Raw genomic sequence first — 13,272 nt, 5'->3', positions numbered from 1 at the left:
TTTGCCCTAGGGTGAGAAAACGAGAAACCTCTAATTACAACACAGTCCAGAAAAAGGAATGCCTCGAAAGGCAAAGGGACAAAGAGAAGGGGGCGACCTAAATCAGGGTGGCGTGCTGGTAAATGTTTAACAACAGGCCTCTCCGATTCTTAGCAAAAGGACTGAATCTCTTGCCGGTTGGATTAGCTCTGTGTCCAGGGATAATACTGTGTGCTGATTGCCTTGGTCTATCTGAACAAGTTGGTGTGACGGGGATGGCATTTTATGGGTTAGTTTAGGCACACAAGACTTCAGTGGGACCTGAGTACAAGGCTGCTCGTAATGAGAGAGGGGAAAAGCAAAACTAAGGGTTCAAACCCAATATCCTCAACAATTCAGTCGTCTAATATGTTGAATCTGCTAATATTATTTTAGATTTTTTTGCATTTATGTTCATTAATCAGGATTGCTTTTTGATTTTCGTGCTTTTGTCAAGTTTGGGGATCGAAAATAATAAAACAAAACTTGCTATCCTTTTTAATGCTCTGTAATAGTTTCGATTGTATTGAAATGAACCCTAGTTTTAAAAAGAAGACTATAAAACAATTGTAGGACGTTTAGGGGCATTTCGATATGAACTGGATATTTGATGCTTTAATGAATTTTGTGTGATAATGGTATTGTAATTATGACAGATAACGTCTTTACTCTGAGGAGATACATGAAGTATTTAGGGGTGAAGTGTCAGATGTCTAACTCAGTGGTCCCCAACCTTTTTGGCACCAGAGACCCATGTTCCTATGTGAATATAATGCCTGTTGATCTGAAGTGGAGCTGAGGCAGTGATGCTAGTGCTGGGAAGCAACTGCAAAGACAGATAAAGCTTCACTTCCTCACCCACTGCTCACTTGCTGTGTGGCCTGGGGCCTAACAGGCCATGGACTGGTACAAGTTCACGCTTGGGAGTTGGGGACCCCTGCTCTGACTTGAAAATGGTCAATGAAAAGGAAATGTGTGCTTATACAGAGATAAAGCAAATATAGCAAAATGTTAATTATTACAAGGAGGATATATAGCTTTTTCATGGTAGTATTTTAAGACTTTTTAAAAGTTTAAAAATTTTAAAACTTTCATAATAAAATGGGGGGTTACATAGCAATTATGGGGGCTTAGCAGCTTTAACAGACTATTTAGAGCAGGCTTTGTAGCAGGAAGATCTTTAATAACCTTTTAATTTCTGCTATGCTTATTAGCCTATTGAGGTTCTTGAGTCAATACTAGACATTTATAAGCTTAAAAAAAAATTGACCATTTCCTCTATATTTGTAAGTTTATTGCCATAAAGTTACATCTAACAGTGGTTCCAAATATGGCTGGACATGCTATTGGAACATTCAGGTGGAGATTCCCAGTAGGCTGTTGGACATAAGCTCAAGCCTCAGTCTAGGCTGGAGACTGATTCAGGTGTCATCAGCAGTTCAAACTAAAACAAAGCTCTGGATGTGGATGAGAACACACGAGTGGACTGTGAAAGGCACAGGCAGAAGCCGAGGAGCCTGGGAAGGAGCCTGGGAAGGAGCCAAGAGGTAAGGAGCGTCAGGAGAGGGCCATCAAGATAAAGAACCTGTGAGTGCCATCTTCCCTATACTCATGCAGGGAAGCTGCTGACTTGGATAAGGGTCATTTCTAAAGAAGAGAAAGGTGATAATGAAAGATAAAAATGAAAACTATATTCTTGAGCCTTCCTTTAGAACTTTGCGAGCAGAATGGAAAAGCTAGTTGCTGGGTTTGAGTTCTGCCTCTGCCACTAATTTGAGGTTAATACCTAGGGCAAATCGCCTCACTCTCAGGACCTTTACGCAGTTTGTGCAGTCCTCCCTGCAACCACTCTACTCCCTACCCCTTCAACCACAGCAGCTCTGCCTTTGTGTTTCTGTGTTCCCTTCCATGTGACATTTGAAAAGTAGCCAAAGAGTAAAACTACTGAACTAAATGGATCTTAAAGCCCAGCTAAAAATCTGGTATTGTCAACCATGTCTCACAGCTTTAATGACCATTTCCAGGCTGGTCCGATTTCTATTTTGACTCCAGGGGAGCTATTCTTGTATTTCCAGTTGCCTGTAAGTCATCTCTATTTATATGTCTTGAGACCAAGTCAAACTCAACTGTCAAACTACATTTCTCATCTCTAAAAGAGCTTCTCCTCCCAGCTTTTCCCATTTACTTATAGGCACCATTTGTGCCATTTTCCAATTCTCTCTACTCCCTATCCCTTACCCCGCTAAATATAAGTCATTTCTATGTCTTTCAAGTCTTTTATCCCCAGCCTCTGGTTCAGTACAGAGCCCTACTTAATCCCCTGAAAACCCCTTGATTGCTGCCTCCTTTTCTATCCCCATGACCACTATCCATGGCTAGGCCTTCCTCATTTGGAGGAGACTGCTACAGACAATTTTATAACTGGTCTCCTTTCCATCACCATCTTATCCTCCAATCACTCCTTCATAGTATTAGGAAAGTTAGTCTAGGGAAACATGAGTTCAATTTTGGGGGATAGGTATGCAAATGACTAATAGTCAGAGATGAAAGGCTGAAAATCAGGGGGAAGAATTGGAATAATCTGCCCCAGAACAAGAGCAGAAAATCTAAGAGTGGCAAAGATCCAAGGAGAGATACTACAAGAAAACTAAGGATCAAACTGGGAAATTATCATATTGGGTTTAAGAGCTTGTACAGGGAGAGGGTCCATGTATGTATATATATGCGTATATATATATATATATATATACGCATATATATAATTGTTTCTAAATTTCTGATGCAGTTGTCTACAAATCAGAAGGCATGAGTTCAAAATTTTGCTCCATCATGAAAGGTCATGTGACTTTAGGCAAGTTACTTAAGGTAAGAATACCAACAATATACCTACATGGAATAGAAAGTTACCTATGGAATGAAGCTGGTGACTTGAAGAGAAAAAAATGAGCAATGTACTGAAAAAGGCCACTAGATCTGGCCTACCGTTTCCAGGCCATCCTACAGCAAAAAGATTGGGCCTAGTGTAGCAGTTATAAGCATGAACTCTGGAATTAGACTGTTTTTATTTTTATTTTTTTGAGAAAAAGTAAGATTTATTGAATGTACAATTTATTAGGAGACAGCCCCGCTAAGGAAGGCTGCAGCCCTGTGTAACTCAGGAGGTGAAGAGATAAGATAGCATATACTCCAAAGAGAGGGGCGGGTTTCCAGCCAAGAGTGCTGTAACTAGACTGTTTTTAAACCACTCTTGTGCTGCATCATCTTAGAAATTACTTATCCTCTTTGTGCCTTAATTTCTTCATCCATAATATGGGAATAATAGAACACACAGCATAAGATTGTTATGAGGGTCACAAAACTGATTTTTAAATGTTGCCACTTAGTTCAAATATCAAAAATTGTGTGGACCACACAAAACGTCATATTTAGCCTTAAGCAGCCAGTTTGCAAACCCTGCTATTCTTGTTTTCATTCATTTGTTCTGCAAATAAAGGATGACCACCGCTACATGTCAGGCATTGATGTACGCACTGGAGATACAGTGATACTTCACACTCGTAAAAATTAGATTAGTCTAAATTTCTTTACTCTGCCTCTTCACAAATTAGTTGAAAGGATCAAATAAGGAATGTGAAAATTCTAAGAAATGTCAGATTTTGAAAACCTATTAATGAGCTTTTAAAATATTTTCATTTCCTATCTTTTTGATGTAGTTCTATGTTTTAATACATTATACATTTGTGTAACCCCCACTACAAGCAGGATACACAACAGTTCTAGCACCCTACAACTTCCTTTGCTCCTTCATAATCAAACTCTCCCCTCACCCCTGGCAACCACTCATCAGTTCTGTCCCTTTAATCTTGCCTTTTCCAGAATGTAATACAAATGAATTATAACAGTATTTTGAGTGACTGCTTTCATGTGGCATTATGCCTTTGAGAATCACACATGTTACATATATCAAGTTATTCTTTTTTATTGCTAAGCACTATTACACTGGATGGATATACTAATCTGTTTATCTGTTAACATACTGAAGGATATTTGGCTTGTTCCCAGCTTTGGGCAATTACTGAGCTGCTATACACATTGTTGTCCAGGTTTTTGTGCAAACATAAATTTTAATTTCTCTAGAGTAAATACCTAGGAGTGGAATTGCTGGATCATATGATAAATGTATTTTTAACTTTCTAGAAAACTGCCAAACTTTAGTCGCGTGGCTGTACTATTTTGTATTCCCACAAGCAATGTTATAAATATTCTAGTTGCTCCACATACTCACAGCACTTGTTATCATCAGCTTTTGTTTTCAATTTCAGCCACTCTAATTAGGTGTGCAGTAGTATTATTGTGGTTTTGACTTGCATTTCCCATGGCTATTTTTTTATGTGCTTATATGCCATCCATATATCTATTTTGAAATACTTGTTTAAATCTTTTGCCCATTTTGTTTTCCTGTTGTTGAGTTTTCAAAGTCTTTATATGTTCTCAACACAAATCCTTCGTTAGGTTAAGTTTTGCAAGTTTTTTCCCCCAGTATACTGCTTATCTTTCCATTCTATTGACAGTGTCTTTTGCAGAGCAAAATGTTTTAACCCTTTTTATTAAAAAAAAAAAAAGTGCAGCTCACTGCCAGCATTAACATCACATGCAGGAATGCTGTTTTCTAGGATTTGATATTTTCAGCGATCAAGAATTGCTATATTTTGTAAATGGAAATACCACTACTAGAAACAGAATGCTATAAATAGAATGATGTCATTTGTTTCCAAGGACTATTGACATACTAGAGCAAACGAGATATGTCGTGGCAAACTTTGGGGGTAAAATTAGGACTGTAATCTGCAAGCTACTTCGGGGTAAATGCTGCAGCCACAAACATTGCTGGCAAGTATTTTCAGGGCAAATGGGAAGTTGATTGAGTTTAGTCAAATTTTTAAAATTTAATGGATTATACTTTTCATATCGAAATCTTGGTATAACCCAATGTCATGAAAATTTTCACATTTTCATCTATTAGTTTAATAGGTTTGGATTTTACATTTAACTATATGTTCCACTTTGAGTTAATTTTTGTATAAGGTACGAGGTACAGGTTGAGATTTATTCCTTTATGGATATCCAGTTTTTTCAACCTCATATGTTGAAATGACTATCCTTCCTCAATTGATTTGCCTTTGAAGCTTTGCCAAAAAACAACTAACCATTATTTACGTGGGCCCATTTCTGAACTATGTGTTCTGTGCACTGATACATCTCTCTCCTTTCACCAACACCTGTCTTGATTACTGAAGCTTTATGGTAAATCATAAAATTGGGTAGTGTGAGTCCTCCAACTTTGTTCTAACTTTTCAAAATTGTTTTGGACATTTTAGTTCCTTTGCCTTTCCATGTGAATTTTAGATTCAGCTTGTCTATATTAACAAAAAATCTAGGATTTTGACTGCAATTAAATTACATCTATAGTTCAATTGGGAAGAAATGACATCTTATGCTATCTTCCAATCCATGAACACAGCATGTTCTCCATTTATTTAGGTCTTTGATTTCTTCCATAAGCATTCTGTAGTTTTCAGTATACAGGTCGATCCTACATGTTTTGTTAGTCTTACACATAGATATCTCTGAACTACATAGATATGCTTTGAACTATTGTAAATGGTATTTTTATGATGAAATGTTCTGGAATTAAATAGTGGTGATGGGAGCACAACTCTGTGTATACCATAAAAATCACTGAATTGTAGACTTAAAAAATTGAGTTTTATGGTATATGAATATTTCAATAAAGATGTTATTTTTAAAAATTTCATGGTAAATGAAATGTTAATGGTAAAGCTGAGATTTTACTTTCATCACACATTCAAGCTATGGAGTTGGGTTCCCCCCAAATCAAACTGTCAATTAAAAAGAAAAAACCAACAACCTGCCAATCTATGGCTGGTTAATTCAGTATGTTAGAAAATCATGCTAAGGAATTAAAGGTCCTGTGTGAAACATACTAGTGGCAAAAATGGTTGAGTAAATCAGTACAAATTTATCACTCCTACCAGAAAACATGTTTTATTAATGGTGGGCAGGTGGCATCAGATCTATATACAGAATTCATTTTACACTTAATAAGCAGTAATAATTCCCAGGGAATGGGAAGAGAAAAAGGGACACTTTCTCTTTTTAGTCACTCAATGTCTTTGAGCCTTGGTTTTCTCAATTGGAAAATACAGAAAATAATACCAACCTCAGAATATTGCAACCTCTGCAATCCTGAGTCCATGACAGGTGGATATCCCAGAGTGAATTCTAGTTCTGTGGTTAGTGAGCCAATGAAGGGAGGATGAGCTACATAAGTGCCTAATACAATCAAGGAAATGTATTTTCATTTAATATTCATGACTAATACCTGTGGTGTTATTACAGATAATAAATTGTATTCAAGAGAAGTTCAATGTACCACATGTGGAATTTAACATCATTAGTGTTAAACTACCTCTTTCCCCATCCTCATCTAGATGAACAGAAATAGGAATCTAACACTTTCAAACCTGAAATCTGAACATTTAAATTCTACTGAAAGGAGAGCCCTTGATTTTTTGGTATCTATAGACTTACAAATGGGGAAGAGGGGAGAGAGAGTGACTGTCATGAAGAACAAAGTTTTGAGCAAACAGTACTGGTTTATTTACAATTGTAATTTATAAACGATAACACAAACATCTTTACATTAATATTATGAAAAAAGTCCCATTGCTGAAATGGGTAAAAAATGAGACTTCAGGACATTTCTAAAGGGGGCACCAAGAAAAGGAAAAAAATACAGTTGGAGGAAGAGTTATAAATACCAATTATTGCACTAGGTGCAATTTCATGCAAATGTCTTCAACCATTCAAGTAAACTGTTTTTTATTAGATATCAGAATAAAATATCTTGAACTATGTTGCTTTTTATTCACTTGATTTCCATTAAGTAAATTAAAATAACTGGCTGCAAACAGGGTACATCTAAATATTTCTTTTATCAACCCCTTAGAGATAAACCATTACATTTTAAGACATGGCAAATTATAAGGATTTGCTACTTCCCAAATAGATTTTACCAGAAGTCATTCCATGGTCTCAAATATGTTTCTGGGTTTCTCTTACCTAATGTGTCTAATACGAACCTTGATAAATTAAATTGAGGAAGCTGTAAAATAAAGCAGATCACTTTACAGTTTTGTCATATTAAGAGAATGAAAATAGTTTCAAAGTACTGGAATTTTAGTAAGACAAGACAAAAACTAAAGAAATTTCAGAAAGTGATGATAAAAACAATTGTGGTTTATACGGCTCTCTGATTATTTAGCTTTTATTTAAGTGGGTATTAGTGTGGTCACAGACCATTATCTCACCAAGGATAATCAGTGTGGGTTCAACACCTGTTTTGAAATATCCCAAATCAAATATTCCATTTGTAATAAATACCAATGACATTTTTACAGATACAATCTGTCCCCAAAATGTTAACTATCATCTTAACAGGCCTACCTACTTATTATAAAGCTTTTAACTGTTCCTTAGAAACCATTAGGATGAAGTTTAGTATCTGAAGCACTTCATGTTCAAATTATTAGCTAATGATGCAAAGATGATTTGGAAACTGATGTTTCAACATTTCACTAGCTGTACTGAATTTCTGAGTTGGCTAGAATCTTCATTCATTTCATTAAAAAAGATTTCACTCTTTAACAACAAACAGCAGGCTATTAATCTATGTAATTAATACTTTTTAGTTTCTGATGTTGCTCAGTGGGTAAAACTAAATGTAGTAATTAAAGGGGTCTCTTCAACTAACTTTTATCTCTAATTTAAGTGAAGACACTGCAAACACATATGTGAATGGTTGTTTCTAAATCTGAAAATGATGCATGTTCCCTTAAAACAGCTCTTCAAAACAGAACTGTATTCTGCACCCTTTGTTCATAAGGGCACAGGGTCAATTACTTCAAAGTCATTTAATAACTGACCTTAATAATTAATTATTTTACAAAACCAAAAATGCAAAAGAAAATTTAAAAATTTTTTTAACTGTCCAGAGATTGATAATAATAATTTATACTTTTCAGACCGCTATTCAAACATCCCATGAGCAAATCAAAAGTCTCCAGTTAGTATTCAGTCAGGAAAATATGTCCATGTTTCTCTCAGTTGCCTTAATTTCTTTTGGAATAATTTTTCTTTATATTAACTTTCCAAAGCATCCAAAACTTTCATGATCTGTTGTTTTATGGCTTTGGTAGCATCTCCTGCATTTGGAATCAAATACCTGTGAAGAAAAAAATTATATATAAATATAGTGCTTTCTCTTTAGGACTCAGCTTAGATGTCACTTCCAGTAGGAAGCTTTCCTCAACCTACAAAGCCAGCAGAAATGCACTCCTGTGTACTCCCCTTAACTTTTATTAACATATACTCAAAAGCATATTCCAAAAGAAAAATCTAGATGTAAAAACAAGGTGACATTTCATATAGTTTAGAGCAAGGTGAAATAGACTGTTGATTAGGAATCAGCAGGGCTATATTTGGTTCTATCTCTAGCTGGGTGTAAAGATTTGGAAGTCATTCAACCCCTCTTAGTTTCACATTTTTATCTACAAGATTAAAGATGGTTTAGTTTCAAGATTAGTGTGGTATATGGCCCTTGTACCAGTCCATGAACTATTTGTCATGGTCCACAATGAGATAAGGAGCTTATGCCAAACTGTGAATTAACTATACCACTCAACACACTGCTTAGTTCATTGACAGTTTTTCAAAACAAAAATTATTTGATGAAAGAAAAAAATATTGCCTTACATTCTGAGACAAACTTCTTATTTGATTGCAAACTAGCATTTAGTGTAGTGCTGGTGTAGATTATTCCTAAAGACCCTGCTGTTAAAAACTTTAATTAGCTATGGCACTTACTGAAATCATGTGCTAATGGCTAAACCACACATAACTAAAGACATGGAAGAAAAAGCAAAGAATATTAATAAATGTGGTTCAAGTATCGTATTCCAATATCTATTTCCCAAAATAGAGAAATAAACCACATTTAATAATGAACTAATTCAATAAGTCAGGTATTATCCTAAGAAAAATCTTACCTTTCAATTGCCAGGATTTCTATTCCCGAAGCACTGCTGTTTCCATACTTGAAGGTAATTAGCTCAGGATGTTTCTTTTTGGACGTAATTTTAACTACAGAATTCAGCGCTTGTCGAGACTGTATGTAAGCCAATCCTTTCCGGGAAAGAATCTCCCTTAAACAGTACATATGTGTTGCAGTAACCAACAGATGACTTGAGATGAAAAAAAGCATAAAAAAAAAAAAGCAATGTTTTAAAAATGTCATTCAAAACAGTTGTTACTTAAACAGCCCAAATTATAAATATTCAACTCCAGATGAAATTACTTTTGAGTGAAAACATACATCTAATAGATAATAAGCTATCTAATAAAAGCTTTCAATTTTCCCTTAGCTGTATACAAAATTGTTTTATTACCAGATAAATCTTATAACTGTTTAAAAGCCAAGTTTTAATATTTTATAATAAAAAATAAAATACAATTAGATATCATTAAACTAATAAACAGATTTTTTAGAATCTATTCTATATGTTATATGGAATATGCTACTTTTCAGATTTTTAACAGTATGTCTATATTCATAAAATACTGTCTTTTCAACACACCATAGCATATGCCTAATATTGAAGACCTCCTAAGCAATAATTGGGCTGCCTTACATATTTCATAATATTCAATAGCTGGATCCTGAAGGCAAAATGGGCAGAGAATTATTTAAAACAAACAAACAAACAAACAAACAAACAAAAACCCTAGTGTTTCAGCTCACTTTTAATATAGTGGTAATATTCATGTACTTTTGGATAATACAGTAAGACAAATATCAGACAAGTCCAGAACGTGGGACATTCTGCAGAACAACTGGCTTAGACTCAAAGGATTCATTCATCATGAAGAAAAGGGGTAAGTGGTAGTTGACGGTAGTACTTTGTACACTGGGTGAGACCACATAGATACAACAGGCAAATGCAATGTGTAAACCATGACAGGATCTTAGATCAGGGAGAAAAAAAAAAAAAAGACTACAAAAGATTCTTTGGGGAGCATTCCGAAAAACTTGAGTATGGTCTATGTGCTGAATGTTAGTTTTTAAAGTTTTTAAAGATGTGATAATGATACTGGAGTTGTGTAAAAGAATGCTTATATTCTTAGATTTATACTATATTTAAGGGCAGAGTCATATCTGTAAGATTCTTGTATATAGTTGGACAAAAGGGAAGTATATGTGTACGTGTGTAAGTATATACACACATAAAAAAAGATGGGGTAATGTCAAAAGAAGTTAAAAGCTGATGAACCTAAGAGAGGCTCAGAAAGGTATTCAATTGTTTCTTCATCTTGTTTAAAATTTCAAAAAAATTACATAAAAGTATTTTTAAAAATCAGGACATATAATACATGTTGACAACCACACAGAAGGGAATTATTTTTTATGGTACTTGGATAAATAAAATTTCTCCTATCATTTAGTTTTATATTATTAACTTCCTTAAATTCAATTTTACTTCCAAAGAAGACATTTTTAAAAGTACCTAGGAAACATGTGTCCATTTTCTTTTACTTCTTTACAAGGAAAATGATGCTTGATATCTGGCTTGTTTATCCAAGTCTGAATGTTTACAACCTCTTTTCTATCATCATCTGACATTGAAGAACTGTCAATTTCATCTATAAAGAATTTAAAGAGTTAAAAGTGGGTATTACCAACTTTAAAAATGATACATTTCTCAACAGCTTGAAAAAATTTTCAGTAGTATTTTAAACACATAGATTGGAAAAAAAACAATCAATTCTAGTCTTACTACTGTATTTCCTTATGCTACTGGTACTAATACAGAAATGTTGTTATGAAAAATCACTCTATATGGTAAGAGAGTTAGGTACAAATGTTGAGAATACACTTTTAAAAGATTAAACTATCTGAGAATTTTAATTTTTGATTTAGATAACATAAGTATGATGTATGACTAGTTTGTAGAAAGATGGTTGAATTACCCAATAATAAGCACCTATCTTGAGATACTTTTTTTCATGAAATAGAAAACATTCTAATTATTTTGTTTTTCTCATTTAAGAGTGGGCAATGAGTCCCTAGGGTTAATAATTATAAATGTCCTTCTCTTTGCTTTTTAAGAAATACCTTAAAATATAGAGAGATAAAATTTAAAAAGGAAATCTCATATTCCAGCTTAAAAAAAAAATGAAGCTTTAATATATCTCCTCCTGATTATATTCCCCCTTTTTCCCCCCACTAACAAATAGTGATGATCTAAATTTGGTGTTATCGGTTCCATACTTGTCTTTAACCATATGTGAATATCCCTAAATAATATAGTGTTTTTATTTTAAGTAAAATTTATATAAATAGTAGACTTTTCAATTGCATTCTTCTCTAACTGCTACCCTACTCCCAACACTAAAATTTACCCATGCTCTAGTTCTCATTTTCATTACTGTGCAATTTTCCAAAGCGTAAACATGTATGTATAAATATATGATACATGTGAATATACCATAATTTATTCATCCATTTGCCTTTCTCCTTTGTTAATTAACGAAGTCGAGATATTCAGAGAAACAGATAACAGGAAGATGGCAACAGAGAGGGTGGGGGGAAAGGGTAAGAAACAATTAGAAATAGCATGTAGAAAATTGTATTTACCTCAATGAAAGTTTTCTGGAAAGTGATTTTGTAATATGTATTAAAATGTCGAATGCGATTATCTATAATCTAGCAACCTTACTAAGAATTTACCCTCTAGATGTACTTGCAAAAATTCATCTACATATATGTATAAAAATATCTGCTGCCATTTGAAACAGAAAAAAAACTCCACCAGTGTCAACTGAGGGAAGGCTGATTAGATTATGGTATGATCATATGGTAGAAACAGAACTGAATTACACAGGCTGGGATGGAAAATATGCGACATGTAGCACTAAGTAGAAAAAATAAGGTGAGATTTAGGAGTATTTTTTTCTCCTAAAAAATTTTCTACATTTATATACTATCATTTTTTTCAATACATGTATTAATATTATGATTACTTAACCAGAGTAATCTGGGCAGTGGGATTATGGACCAAAGTAATGTTATTTAAAAAAATATAAAGTGTGGAGAGCGGATTGTAAACTGACAAGGTTCTTGCAGTCTTCCAGGGCAACCAAAGGGTTCCTCTCCTCTACAAACTCTTTCTGAGAACAAGATAGTACAAATGTAGCCACAGGCAGATAAATAAGATGAAATCCATGAGAAAATGAGGCCTCAGAGAAGTAGAAGAAACAATGTTACTATGCTTTAGAGAAACTGCTTATGCCAGCAGCAATTGTATGTTCTTGTATAAAAGCAGCTTGCAAAAATAAAACTGCACCATTGCTCCACCATCAGTGGAGAGTGGACCTTTTGACCCCAGCTTTCTGTCTTCTTTTTCTCAATCTCCCACCGTTCCCACTCAGGTTTACTTTCCAGGGCTGCGCTGGACGTGACAGGATTTACCACTTGCCGGACGCAGCAATAAAGACAACCAACCACACAGAGGATGACAAATTTCCTTGACACAATATCCCCATCTTGTGGCCCTTTAGGATACTGCCTCCAGTTTCAAAAGGCTCTTCTCAGATGTCTGTTTTGGAATTCTCTGAACTTCAGTACCACAACTCAGTCTCCTAGGTAGGTAATCAGGGGATTTAAATCCATGGATTTAAATACTATCTCTACACTGATGATTCCCAGATTATTAACAGCTTAGACTTTTCAACTAAAGTCTTCTATAATCAACTGCCTACTCAACATTTCTGCTTGGATTTCTAATAGGCATAACTTAAGAAGTCAAAAATCGAACTCATAGTAGAAAAACCACACTCTTCAATCTCCTCTACAGAATCTCACTGTCCTTTTTTTTTCTTAAAGTAGTTTGCTAGTCCCAGAATAAGCTCTATAATCACTCCTGGTGCTTGAGGAAAACAGCCTATAGATAAGTGTATTACTACACCTGTGTCGTATTCTTCTTCATCCCCAATGCTGAACACAGGCTTTACACCACGGTAAGGCTTGCCCACTCTGTCACTGCTGCTCACATGCCTATATTTAAAAAATTTTAGGGGGGGAAATCATCACTTAAGTCATCAAAAATTTTTCACCAA

The 13,272-nt window shown here is 34.6% G+C and overlaps 1 protein-coding gene across 3 annotated transcripts in view; it reads right to left on the bottom strand.

Moving 5' to 3' along the window:
- Positions 1-6,675: 6,675 nt before the first annotated feature.
- TBC1D23 (TBC1 domain family member 23) overlaps positions 6,676-13,272 on the bottom strand; it is a 48,540-nt gene continuing 41,943 nt past the window's right edge. For all 3 annotated transcript variants that reach the window (XM_039857054.1, XM_039857055.1, XM_039857056.1), the window contains 4 exons: positions 13,122-13,210; positions 10,662-10,797; positions 9,147-9,341; positions 6,676-8,323 (listed from right to left, as the gene is read on the bottom strand). In XM_039857054.1, coding sequence (XP_039712988.1) covers positions 8,242-8,323; positions 9,147-9,341; positions 10,662-10,797; positions 13,122-13,210 — 502 coding nt within the window. In that variant the 3' untranslated portion in view covers positions 6,676-8,241. The remainder of the gene's footprint in view (positions 8,324-9,146; positions 9,342-10,661; positions 10,798-13,121; positions 13,211-13,272) is intronic.

The sequence above is a fragment of the Pteropus medius genome, unplaced genomic scaffold (assembly GCF_902729225.1).
Source record: "Pteropus medius unplaced genomic scaffold, Ma_sr-lr_union100, whole genome shotgun sequence".
Lineage (NCBI taxonomy): Eukaryota > Metazoa > Chordata > Mammalia > Chiroptera > Pteropodidae > Pteropus > Pteropus medius.
This window is presented reverse-complemented; position numbering and strand designations above follow the sequence as displayed.